The sequence below is a fragment of the Nicotiana sylvestris genome, chromosome 1, assembly GCF_000393655.2.
Source record: "Nicotiana sylvestris chromosome 1, ASM39365v2, whole genome shotgun sequence".
In the NCBI taxonomy this organism is placed as follows: domain Eukaryota; kingdom Viridiplantae; phylum Streptophyta; class Magnoliopsida; order Solanales; family Solanaceae; genus Nicotiana; species Nicotiana sylvestris.
The window spans coordinates 111,896,867-111,908,056 of record NC_091057.1 but is presented as its reverse complement, the minus strand read 5'-3'; the positions used below and the strand labels follow the sequence as shown (position 1 = coordinate 111,908,056).

Sequence of the window (11,190 nt, the reverse complement as noted above, 5' to 3'; positions counted from 1 at the left end):
CGTTGTTGGAGGCACCTGACAACGCTTGCTTCAACTCCGTCATGACCTGATCTTGTTGCGAGAGATGGGCCATAATAGCCCTTTGTAGATTCTCACTGTTTCCACTACGTGCTCATCTTCAGCATCATCATGAGTTTCCTCTCATACGTGTTGTGGATATTGTCCGCCATGGACCGGAGTGGCTACGTCCTCCTCGTTGCAGGTATCGTTGATCAAATATTCATGTTGAGGTTGATTTCCTTGGACTTCAATGTTGTGCGTGATGTTGACAACGTTATCTGCCATTTTTTTATGATTTTTTGCTAAGAAATAAAGAATTAAACAGGTTAGTAATAGATGCAAGTATCAACCCAATTGCGCAATTGTATAAGCCCCACGGTGGGCGCCGAACTGTTTACCTGTAAAATGGTACAGTTGAATTTGTAACGTGATTTATAGACAAGAGAATCAATTTGATCCCAAAATGATAAATAAATTAAATAAAATGTAAGACTTAGCGTTGAAATCGAGATAAGACAATGAATAGCCTGATTCCGGGAGCGGAGCTTCCGAAGGCAGTATAACAATATTAACAAGCAAGAAATGAAATGTTATTGAGCTTTTGAATAGTATATAACATAAGTTTGTCAGAAAATTCGTGTCCTTACAATGATTGTTGAAATCACTATTTATAGTTGCACCTAGGGAACAAGGTCCTAGGATCAAGCCCCTCTTAAATGACAATTATGAGGGTCATTGAAGAATGTATAACGGCAGGCTATGAATTCCATAATTCTCTATAACAGACTATGTATTTAATATTGCAGAATATTTTTCAATGAATATCATCAGGTGGCAGGCACTCATCTGTCTTCATTAGCAAACTTCCCTTCGGGGGCTCTCCGGTGGTAACCAAAGTTGCTTCCCCCGGTCTTGGTTTTCACCTATCTCACTTTTCTTCTATCTCTAGTTTCACGTGTTGCTCTATTGTACGAGTATTTAATATGAACCGATTTTACCTTATACAATAGCTAGTACGCTTTCGTGTAATATTTTCACAATTAGGTTAGTTATAAGCTAATTATCCATTAATTGATAACCTAATAAAATGGCAAATTACATGGTATGACAGGTTAAACCACATTGATAGTATAGGTATCTTTTACCCTAACTCGAACGAAAAACTTTGGTTGCTATTAGGGGCATTAATGGTTCGATTCGGCCGGTTATTTTATAAAATTTATACCACACCAAATTTTCGGTTATTCCATTTTGTATAACTAAAATTAGACTTTTCAAAACCATCCCAATCATCTCGGTTTTTTGGTATTTTTCTAAAAATGTCACGCAAGAGTTGCTAGTTAAAATTAGAATGCAATAATGTGTAACTGCATGACTTTGGCAAAAACTCTCTAGACATTTTTACTATTTTAAAAGTGATGATCAAAGGAACACAAAAGATGTCCAGAATAGAAATTCATCACACTATTCTATGGTAGTGTAAAACAAATTAAGCAAAGACAAGAGAAATATAACTCATACGAGTGGAAAGATACTAATGAAGTTGGGACTAAAGAATAGAGCTTATTAAAAGATTAATATCCAGCAAGAGAAGTCTAAATTATACAAGAGGAAAAATGCCCAATATCTTGTGGCTTGCTACTGAAGATCACTGGAATACCTAGTGGCTTGCTACTCAAGATGTTAGAACTACTTTAGTTTCGATATGAGTAGTAGAATAGGTTTGGAATATGGGACCTTGGATATTAATTATTTGGTATTTGTAGTCATTTCCATAATTCCAAGACTCAAGAAAAGGAGCTTCTTTGTTAGTTTTAAACTTAGAATATAAACTATATTTTTCATATATAAATTTATTTGGTACAGTTCGATATTTTTTCAGTTTATTTTTGTAAAATAAAAAACCGACCCGATTATTCGGTATGGTTATAAGTTAATATAAAAACCTATGATTTTATTAACATAAACCTCATACTCTGGTTCGATACGGTTCGGTTCGATTAGTTTAATTGATTTTTAAAGATCTATTTACCCCCTAGTTGTTGTTCACAAATTTCAAGTAGTGGTACTACATAAACATTAGCAACCGCATGATAGCTTCAAAGAACAAAGTAGAAGCTATGTGATACACGAGAATTTCTTATCAAGAGAATCTGGTTGTTCAAGCATTTGAGAGGTGGGAGAGTGGGGCATTACAGACCATGCAGATGCATATACTATAGGGGAAGGAAGTGTCCACGTGGATGGCACAAATTAAATAAGGGAGATAGAGATGGAGCTGAACATCTTATTGGTCCGAAATCTATCCACTGGAGATCATAGATTTCATCTGTAGATTTCATTTATCCTACTTGGCTCCTTACAATCTGGCCTTTTGATCTCATAACCCATATAACCAGGAATCTCACTTCTACATTCAAACAAGAAACAACCATCCACACAGCTTATTTTACACAAACAAACCCCATAAGCGTGTAGAGAGAAACATGGCCACCACATCTGCCGCAGTGCTTAATGGCTTGAGCTCCTCTTTCTTGACTGGTGGCAAGAACAGTCAGGCATTGTTGGGTGCTCCAGTTGCCGCCAGAATTGGTGGTCTTGCCACTCCCAAGAGGTGCATTGTGGCGGCAGCAGCTGCTCCCAAGAAATCTTGGATTCCTGCTGTTAAAGGTGGTGGCAATTTGCTTGACCCTGAGTGGCTCGATGGCTCGTAAGTTCACTTTATATCTCCTACCTTCAACCTTCATCCACTGGAGACGAATCTATGATTTAAAATTAGTGTATTCAGAACATATATATAGATGGTTCGAGCTGAAAGCCTGAACCCTGAACTTGCTCTAGATTCGTCTCTGCTCCTCCCCCCTCTTCTAATTCTTCATTTTTCGCAAAGGCTTAACTGCATTTGAACTTGCAGGCTCCCTGGTGACTATGGTTTTGACCCACTTGGTCTTGGCAAGGACCCTGCATTCTTGAAATGGTACAGAGAAGCAGAGCTCATTCACGGCAGATGGGCAATGGCTGCAGTATTAGGCATCTTTGTTGGTCAAGCCTGGAGTGGCATTCCATGGTTCGAGGCTGGTGCTGACCCAGGTGCTATTGCACCTTTCTCTTTTGGCTCACTTCTTGGCACTCAACTTCTACTCATGGGGTGGGTTGAGAGCAAAAGGTGGGTGGACTTCTTCAACCCTGAATCTCAGTCAGTAGAGTGGGCAACTCCATGGTCCAAGACTGCGGAGAACTTTGCCAACTTCACTGGAGAACAGGGTTACCCTGGTGGCAAATTCTTTGATCCCTTGTCCTTAGCTGGTACACTTCAGGACGGTGTTTACATCCCTGACACAGAGAAACTTGAGAGACTAAAGGTTGCTGAGATCAAGCATGCTAGACTTGCTATGTTAGCCATGTTAATTTTCTACTTTGAGGCCGGGCAAGGGAAGACACCCCTTGGAGCTCTTGGTTTGTAAGGAACTTCATATTATTAAAATTTGCTGTAAAGAATTGGATGTAGAAAGAAGAAACCAAAGCATGGGCTAGTCACTTCATGCTTTCCCCCTTGTGATAATTTAAATCCTTCCCCCTTGAAACAGTTTATCATCTTACAAAAACTTTAGTTCAAGAAAGATTTAAGTTTGATTTGGCCCAAGCGGGAGAGTATATAAAGTGTAACAATGCAGAGGCAGTGCTATGGTAGTAAAAATCCCAAGTAAATGATTCACGAATCATGAATTAATCTGACGAAGCTAGTCCAAGAATGAGCATAATTTGCAGTCACAGATGAATTTGAACAAAATGCTGCACAAACCTTCAGCAACCACATAATTTAGCCAGGATGGCAGTATTGTCTTGCTGCCTTCCAGGTTATAAGATCAAAATATCATACAATCAGAATCAGGATTCTCATATCAATGCACGCAAAGACAAAGAACCCTCAGTCACAGACATAGAAATTTCGCATTCATCCTGAATGTAACATACTATTTGGTTTATCTTTGGCAAGGACAGAAACCAAAAGCTCATAGATTGCAATAACTCTTCAGATGAAAAAGAAATTTATGAGATTCCCTAGTTTAACATTTATAGGGGCAGATGGAGGGAGAAAAACTAATCAAGGTGCAAGAAAGTTTCCTAGTAATAGCTTCACATCATTACTCACTGCCTGTAGCCATCAAGAACTCACCCTCGCAGACCACATCCCCTCCTACATATGCCTTTCCTTCCATCTTTGCTATTCCAAACCGTTTCTGCAGCTTGATCAGCGTCATTCTCATTACTAAAGTATCTCCAGCGATCACTGGCTTCCTAAACCTTACTTTGTCTATTCCAGCAAAGAAGAAGTTCTCTCTGGAGCCTCCCACTTCAGGTTGTAGCATGACCAGGCCACCAACTTGGGCCATTGCCTGAATTGACAGAAATAGACACCCATCAAAGTTTGATAAAACTAAAATCATACAGCAGAAAGGTAACCAAAGAAGTCAAAATTTAGACAACTTCAAATAAATAATTTAAAAAGAAGATGAAAATAAGTGATAAGCTTTGCATTCAATGTTGCATGATCCTGCAACTACTTGTCCTACCTACACATACTATTAACTTCCTTCCTCTTTCCCCGTGAATTGTTGTAATACTTTTTCATTTTAAACTGAATTCTAGAACTCTCTTTTAAAAAAGAAAGATTCACCTTGTAGTTCTGCCTGTATTTGGTATACAGCATACTGATAATGCAATACTCTAGGGTCTGGGATAGACTGATGTGTTAGGAACAAATCCGAAAGGCTGGATATTTGGACTTCCTCAATGTCATAGAGAAATAGGTGTATCTAAATCCAGGGTGATTACCTGATAAAAAAAAAAAGCGGCTGATTACAGCCTTAGCAGTAACTAAAGTGATTTAGTTAGTATTCTCAGAGGCCATCAGGGTGTGGTCCTCCATGTTTTTTGTACGATAACAATGGAGTCCGGATATCACCTTTTCATTCAAAAGTAACTCTACTTCCACTTATATTATGAAAAACTATAAAGAAGATAATTAAAGTTATCACACTGTTGAAAGCATTTTGACGAGAGGAATAAGTTTTAAAATTTCAAAACAGCCTGTACATTGCTAGTTATCACAGATAATCTTCCATGTTATAATGACAATAGATACAAGAAGCTCCACTAGATGAGGTTTCCAAGAATGATATATCATAATAGTTGTCAACGGAGGAATCTGGGGTCCATATAACAATTGGTTGTCCCACCAAAATAGTAGGCACACATTTTTCACTTTTTGATCAGTTTTTTTTTTATAAAAAAAATCAGGTCAGGCACACATTTTTCATTGATTAACAAATCACGGTAAGCAGGCATTACACTATAGAACATATCTTAGCATTTTATGGCAGTATAAAAATTCGAAAACTATCGCCGTATTATAGTTTTATCTTCCATCCAGAAGGGTAGCATATTTACCCGTGGATGAAATATGCATCAATACAACCACTAATTTCTCTCAAACAATCACAAATGTTTCATAAAAGGGCAAATCAGAAACTGTGCGTATGACAAGTATTTTTAAAGGGTTCAAATGCCCAATATCACCAACCAAACGAGAACAAGAAATTTTTTGATAACCCACGAACCACCCAAGAACATTTATATGCCAAACAAATGTCTGAGCTATCACTTGAAAAGTGTTGACCAGGACTCTTCTTCGAGCAATGAATTGCTGTTGTTCTAAATCTTCTAGAACTTCATTAAATTTCTATTATATTGTACAACAAGTCACCATTCTTATACAAAAAATCATTCTGTCATTTGTAAACTACTGCAATGTGATCTTGTTATTTTCAAGCAACATAAAATTCTCAGCATTGACTCTTAGTCCTATTGTTTCTGAGCCAGCTATAAATGACGGTGTAGAAGTTTTACCTATCTCTCTCCCCCCCCCCTTCTTTGTGTGTGTATGAGAGTGTGAGTGTGTGTTTAAACGTGTCATATCCTCAGCTCTAAAGCAGTAAAGCCCTACATGTCATGGGGACGACAAGCGACAAAGAGTTCAGCCTAAGACAGAACCTGAAAGAGATAATCAATCAGAGCTCATGGCTCTTTAGCACTCTGTCATAGATATTGCAAATAACTTGTCGCTTCCAAATGTTCTCCAAAGATTAGTGGGGTACACTACTATATGATCTAATGCTGAACTATGGTACGAGTATGACTATTTTTAGTAGTGCATAACCATCTCCCAAAAGCTTGGAGTGGGTACCAAGAAAAAAGGAGACTTTGTTTCTGAACCAGAAGAGTCAAATGCTGATGGATGATCAAACATTTGCCGGAGCTAACTCTACATGTTCAAAATCAAAAGAGAAAGAAAAAAAGGGAAATGACCAAAAGGTTAGGACATATTAAGTGATGTGTTTTTTTTAATGAGTACATAGTGTGCATTGCTTTAAAAGCTTCCCCAAAAGATCTACTATTATAAATAGCATATCACTTGAGTTCCAATTTCACAAAAATTGCAGGAGATTCTTCTTAACTGAACTATTTGGTCTTAGTGAAAAAATCAGTAAGAGAGTCATTATTTTATAAGAAAACAGTTCACTCAGCAGAGCAGCAAATCCTATTGGTTTTCTATGTTCTTTTAAATTGAGGATTAACTTCAGTTATCTTCTTGATCTCACATTTTCACTCGGACAAATAACCAAGGTGAGAAAAAAGTTAACTACTTCAGGTAGAAGAAATTCTGAAATGATAACCAAGCTTTAAGTGGATACCTAAGAGGTAAAAGAAAATTCCTATTTAATGAATATGTTAAAAAACTCTTAAGTCCAATTCAGCCAGTCAGCCCTACTTTCTGAATAGGTCAGCCAGAGATTTAGAACACTCATAATCGACTGTTGAAGAAATTTCCAAGACGAGTCAATTAACTGATTTCACTTTCATAACTGAATTGAAGCACTCTTCCAAGTAATATCGGAAACCAAGTGACAATAAGAGTAACTCTTGCAAAGTAAGGACTTCACCTATTTGTTTAATAACAACATGAACCAACATGCTATATGGAAAAGTTCAGACAACCATGAGTTACATTAGATTGACACAAAAATCTGAAACAAAAGAGGAGTCATAAACATACCTCAACCATGAGGACACCAGGCATGATCGGCCTCTCAGGGAAATGCCCAGGAAAGAAGTTATCATTTATTGTCACATTCTTTATTGCCACGACTGACACTCCTGGATTGTATTCAATCACTCTATCCACTAGAAGAAACGGAAAACTGAAAACAATGCAGCCCTAATCAGTAATCCCATATCATATTACTGAAACAAATGAATCAATCAACTATGCCTCAAATATCCCAAACTAGTTGGTGTCAGCCATACAAGTCCTAATATTAATTCCACACTATTCGAGTCCATTTCATTCCAAATAAACACATTTATAAAAAGAGATAAGAAATGCATACCGATGGGGCAGAATCTCACGAATCTGATTTATATCCATCACAGTAGGAAATGCTGGGTACCCTATAAACAAATGAAGATTTCAAACATTTGAAAGGGGCTAAAGCAAAAAATTATCGAAACAAAGAAGCAAATAAAGGCATACTCAATTCAATTGGGGTATCATTTTTTTCTGGAGAAGCACAGTTGGTGATGAAACTAGTATTGCGGGTCTTGTTGAAATGGGTCGACAGTGAATTAGATCTAGAGACAACAAGAGAGTGTTTGAGCATTGAACTGGGCCAAGGTAAAGACGCATTCTCAAAGCCCCTTTGAGAAGTAAGAGTGGAGAAGATAGATTGTGATACAGCCATAGAAGCCATTGATGAATATTCGACTGTAGAGTTGAGATTTGAAGGACAGAGTATGGAGTGGAGGCGGAGCTAACAACGTTGCTGATACTATATGAAGTATGAACTGGAGAATTCTGTTAAACAACCTTATTATTGTGGGAGGTTCATCCAATGCAACTACCACACTTGTTTGACCACTGTTCTATTTCAAATTAATGATCCTTTTTTCATAATTAATTAGTAGTACTATTTAATTTAGATTATAACTGGTAACTAGACTGCTCCTTTAGAGTTTAGAGAGATAAACTAATGATTTTGATTATTTTATTTCATGAATATTTTCAATTTTCACATAGTGAATGTATATTTAATTACTCGAATTTTCCATCTACTCTAAATTTACTTTTTTTTGCTTCCCGATTTATTTGATTTCCTTTATAGTTTCTAAGTATATAGATGGCAAAATACATAAGTACCCACTTAATCTATGGCCCAAATCCCCCTTACACACTTTCTGTGGACAATAATAATATTACACATGCAATCTTTTTAAAGTTAGGCAAAAGTGTGTAAGGGGAATTTGGGTCATAGGTCAGGTGACAACTTATGTATTTTGCCTATATAGATTGAATAAAATTCTACTACTACTATATTTTGATTCAACAAATACAATTCTATTAACTAAATAATTTTCTTAAAAGCTTTATTTAAATAGTTTTTAGGCATTTATATAGTTTTCTCACATTAAATTATGCGTCCTACAAAAGTTTGATCTTTTACCTACATAAGATATACAAAAGTAATGATATGAGCCAGTGAGATTAGTAGTATAGTTAGTTATAAATAATTATGGAATTGGTGGTTAGAGAATTAACAGAAGGAGTAGAATTAGTTAGCCTTAGTTAAAGTCTATATATATAGAGAGAGATAATTGTTGCCGTCTTCGGAATGGTGACATGTAACTCACGGAGTAAGTTTCGCACCCAAGTGAGCTCCAAAAGTGCATTGGCAACTGATTTGTATTCTGCTACGGATTGTTTGTATTTTTGTTTCTGATCGATTGAGCTAGAGTTTGCTTTTCTCTTTTGATATGCAATTAGCTTGTAATTCGCTCAAACGAAGAATTAACTCAATTGAATTTGTCAATCATGGCAATTGGAGAAGAAACTTTAGGTAGCTCCTTGATTCCGATTCAGCTGAATGAAACTGAAAAGTATGTGATGTGGTGTAGATCTATGAAAATCGGCCTAGTTGGTAAGAGTAAGATAGGTTTTGTTGATGGTCGTTGTGCTAAAGACAAATTTGATCGATCTCTACATGAGCTTTGGGAGAAATGTAATGCTATAGTTTTATCGTGGATTATGAATGTTGTGAGCAAGGAATTGCTCAGTGGAATTATGTATAAGTCGAGTGCACATAAGGTCTGAATAGATTTGACGGATAAATATGATAAAGTTGATGGATCTCACATTTTCTTTTTGCACAAAGAGATAGCTACTCTGCCGCGGGGAATTTCTTTCGTTTCTTCATACTTCTCAAAGTTGACAGATCTTTGGGAGGAGTATGATGCCATGTCCTAGTTGTGATTGCCCATAATCTAAGAACTATTTTGAGTACCAAAAGTTGTTGCAATTCTTAATGGGGCTTAATGAGTCGTATGTACAACCTAGAAGCCAAATTTTGATGATGAGCCTAGTGCCTACTGTCAATAAGGACTTTTCTTTGATAGTTTCTGAAGAAAGCCAAAGATCTCTGGGAAAGTTTTCACAAGCAGTTGACATAGGAGATGAAACAACACTATTCATTCATAAGGAATGAACTCAGGAAATAACTTTAAGCCTAGAAGAAGCAATTTATTTTATGACTTGTTTCAAGCTACATGGTTATCCAGCTAACTTCAAAATGAGGAAGAGAGAAGGAGGCCTTCCTCAATAACTTATGGCTAATGCTACAACACGAGAGGGACAACATTCAGTTACACAACCAATAGCCAATGCAGTATCACAAGAAGGGCAACACATGATGAATGCACCAGCAGGTAATCCAGCACATGGAATGCCAATCATGTTCACTTAGGAGCAGTATGATGAGATTCCAAAACTAATCAATAATGATATAGGTGAAAACATGAAGAAATTTGCAGGTACAACTAATACTTCTGTCACAAATGACAAGGCTAAAGGTGAAAATTGGATAGTAAATTCTGGTGCAACCAATCATATAGTTCACCCCAGAGAATTGCTTGATATGATAAACACCAGTACTTTAAGAAATGAACCAAAGGTGTATTTACCTGATGGCACATCACTTAACATTGCATGCACATGAAAAAGTAAATTGGTGACAGTGGCATCATTAAGAATGTATTGTACATTCTAGATTTTAAATACAACTTGTTGTTTGTATCTAAGCTTACAAGGGACTTAAGATGCTTTATATCTTTTATTTTGATTTTTGAATAATGCAAGACCTTCACAGTGAGAAAATTAAGGGGATTGGTAAGGAACTAGATGTTCTGTATAACTTGCAGCACCAGAAAGCTAAAGCGAATGCTGCAACTGTATATTTACACAATGACTTTGCAAAGGAGGAATACTTGAGAGTATGGCATGGAAGGCTTGGATATGGTCCAGATAGAATAGTAAAGAAAATTCTCAATATAAAATTTAAGACTAGTGATGATAGAATTAAAAAGTGCACAATTTGTCCTCTAGCTAGGCAAGGAAGACTGTCTTTTTCTAAAAGTATAAATAGATCACATAAACCCTTTCAATTGATACATGTGGATATATGGAGTCCATATAGAGTTTCAACTCATAATCACAAATTTTTTCTCACTATAGTAAATGACTGTAGTAGAATGATATGGATTTACTAACCGAGGCTCAAAAGTAATGTGATTGTATGTTTGAGACATTTTCTAGCCTTAACAAAGACTCGATTTGATGTAACTGTGAAAATTTTAAGAAGTGATAATGGTTTTGAGTTTTTCAATTCTGACTTCAATAGTCTGTTTCAGTCTTATGGAATGATCCATCAAATCTCTTGTGTCCACACCCCACAGCAAAATGGGATGGTGAAAAGAAAGCACAAACACATAGTGGAGGTGGCTAGAGCCATCAGACTACAAGGACATCTACCTCTCAAGTTTTGGGGAGAATGTGTGCAAGAAATTATTTATGTGATTAACAGACTTCCTTTATCAGTCTTATCAGAAAAATAATCTTTTGAAGTGTTATATGGGATACTACCATCACTGCAACACATGAGAACTATAGGTTGCTTGTGTTTTGCTAAAACAATAGGAGAAGGAGATAAATTTGCAGCCAGATCAGTTGGAGTTGTATTGATGGGATATTCATCATCCCAAAAAGCTTACAGATTATATAATATCTCAAATAACTCTTTC

General features: G+C 36.5%; 2 protein-coding genes across 2 annotated transcripts; one reads left to right on the top strand and one right to left on the bottom strand.

Moving 5' to 3' along the window:
* Positions 1-2,101: 2,101 nt before the first annotated feature.
* Positions 2,102-3,586, top strand: LOC104221518 (chlorophyll a-b binding protein CP24 10A, chloroplastic-like). Its single transcript, XM_009772588.2, has 2 exons — positions 2,102-2,710; positions 2,915-3,586. Exons 1-2 carry the CDS (start codon positions 2,487-2,489, stop codon positions 3,462-3,464), a joined length of 774 nt encoding a protein of 257 aa, XP_009770890.1. The 5' UTR covers positions 2,102-2,486; the 3' UTR covers positions 3,465-3,586.
* A 342-nt stretch (positions 3,587-3,928) lies between these two features.
* Positions 3,929-8,007, bottom strand: LOC104221519 (uncharacterized). Its single transcript, XM_009772589.2, has 4 exons — positions 7,595-8,007; positions 7,452-7,512; positions 7,118-7,262; positions 3,929-4,397 (listed from the first exon to the last, which is right to left on the bottom strand). Exons 1-4 carry the CDS (start codon positions 7,809-7,811, stop codon positions 4,146-4,148), a joined length of 675 nt encoding a protein of 224 aa, XP_009770891.1. The 5' UTR covers positions 7,812-8,007; the 3' UTR covers positions 3,929-4,145.
* Positions 8,008-11,190: the final 3,183 nt, after the last annotated feature.

What these genes read in the sequence shown, in the direction of transcription:
- LOC104221518 (XM_009772588.2), top strand. Translation starts at nt 2,487, where the DNA reads ATGGCCACCACATCTGCCGCAGTGCTTAATGGCTTGAGCTCCTCTTTC. An exon ending in CCTGAGTGGCTCGATGGCTC is followed by an intron (nt 2,711 to 2,914) that starts GTAAGTTCACTT and finishes TTGAACTTGCAG; the next exon opens with GCTCCCTGGTGACTATGGTT.
- LOC104221519 (XM_009772589.2), bottom strand. Translation starts at nt 7,811, where the DNA reads ATGGCTTCTATGGCTGTATCACAATCTATCTTCTCCACTCTTACTTCT. An exon ending in TGATACCCCAATTGAATTGA is followed by an intron (nt 7,513 to 7,594) that starts GTATGCCTTTAT and finishes ATTTGTTTATAG; the next exon opens with GGTACCCAGCATTTCCTACT. An exon ending in CGTGAGATTCTGCCCCATCG is followed by an intron (nt 7,263 to 7,451) that starts GTATGCATTTCT and finishes CATTGTTTTCAG; the next exon opens with TTTTCCGTTTCTTCTAGTGG.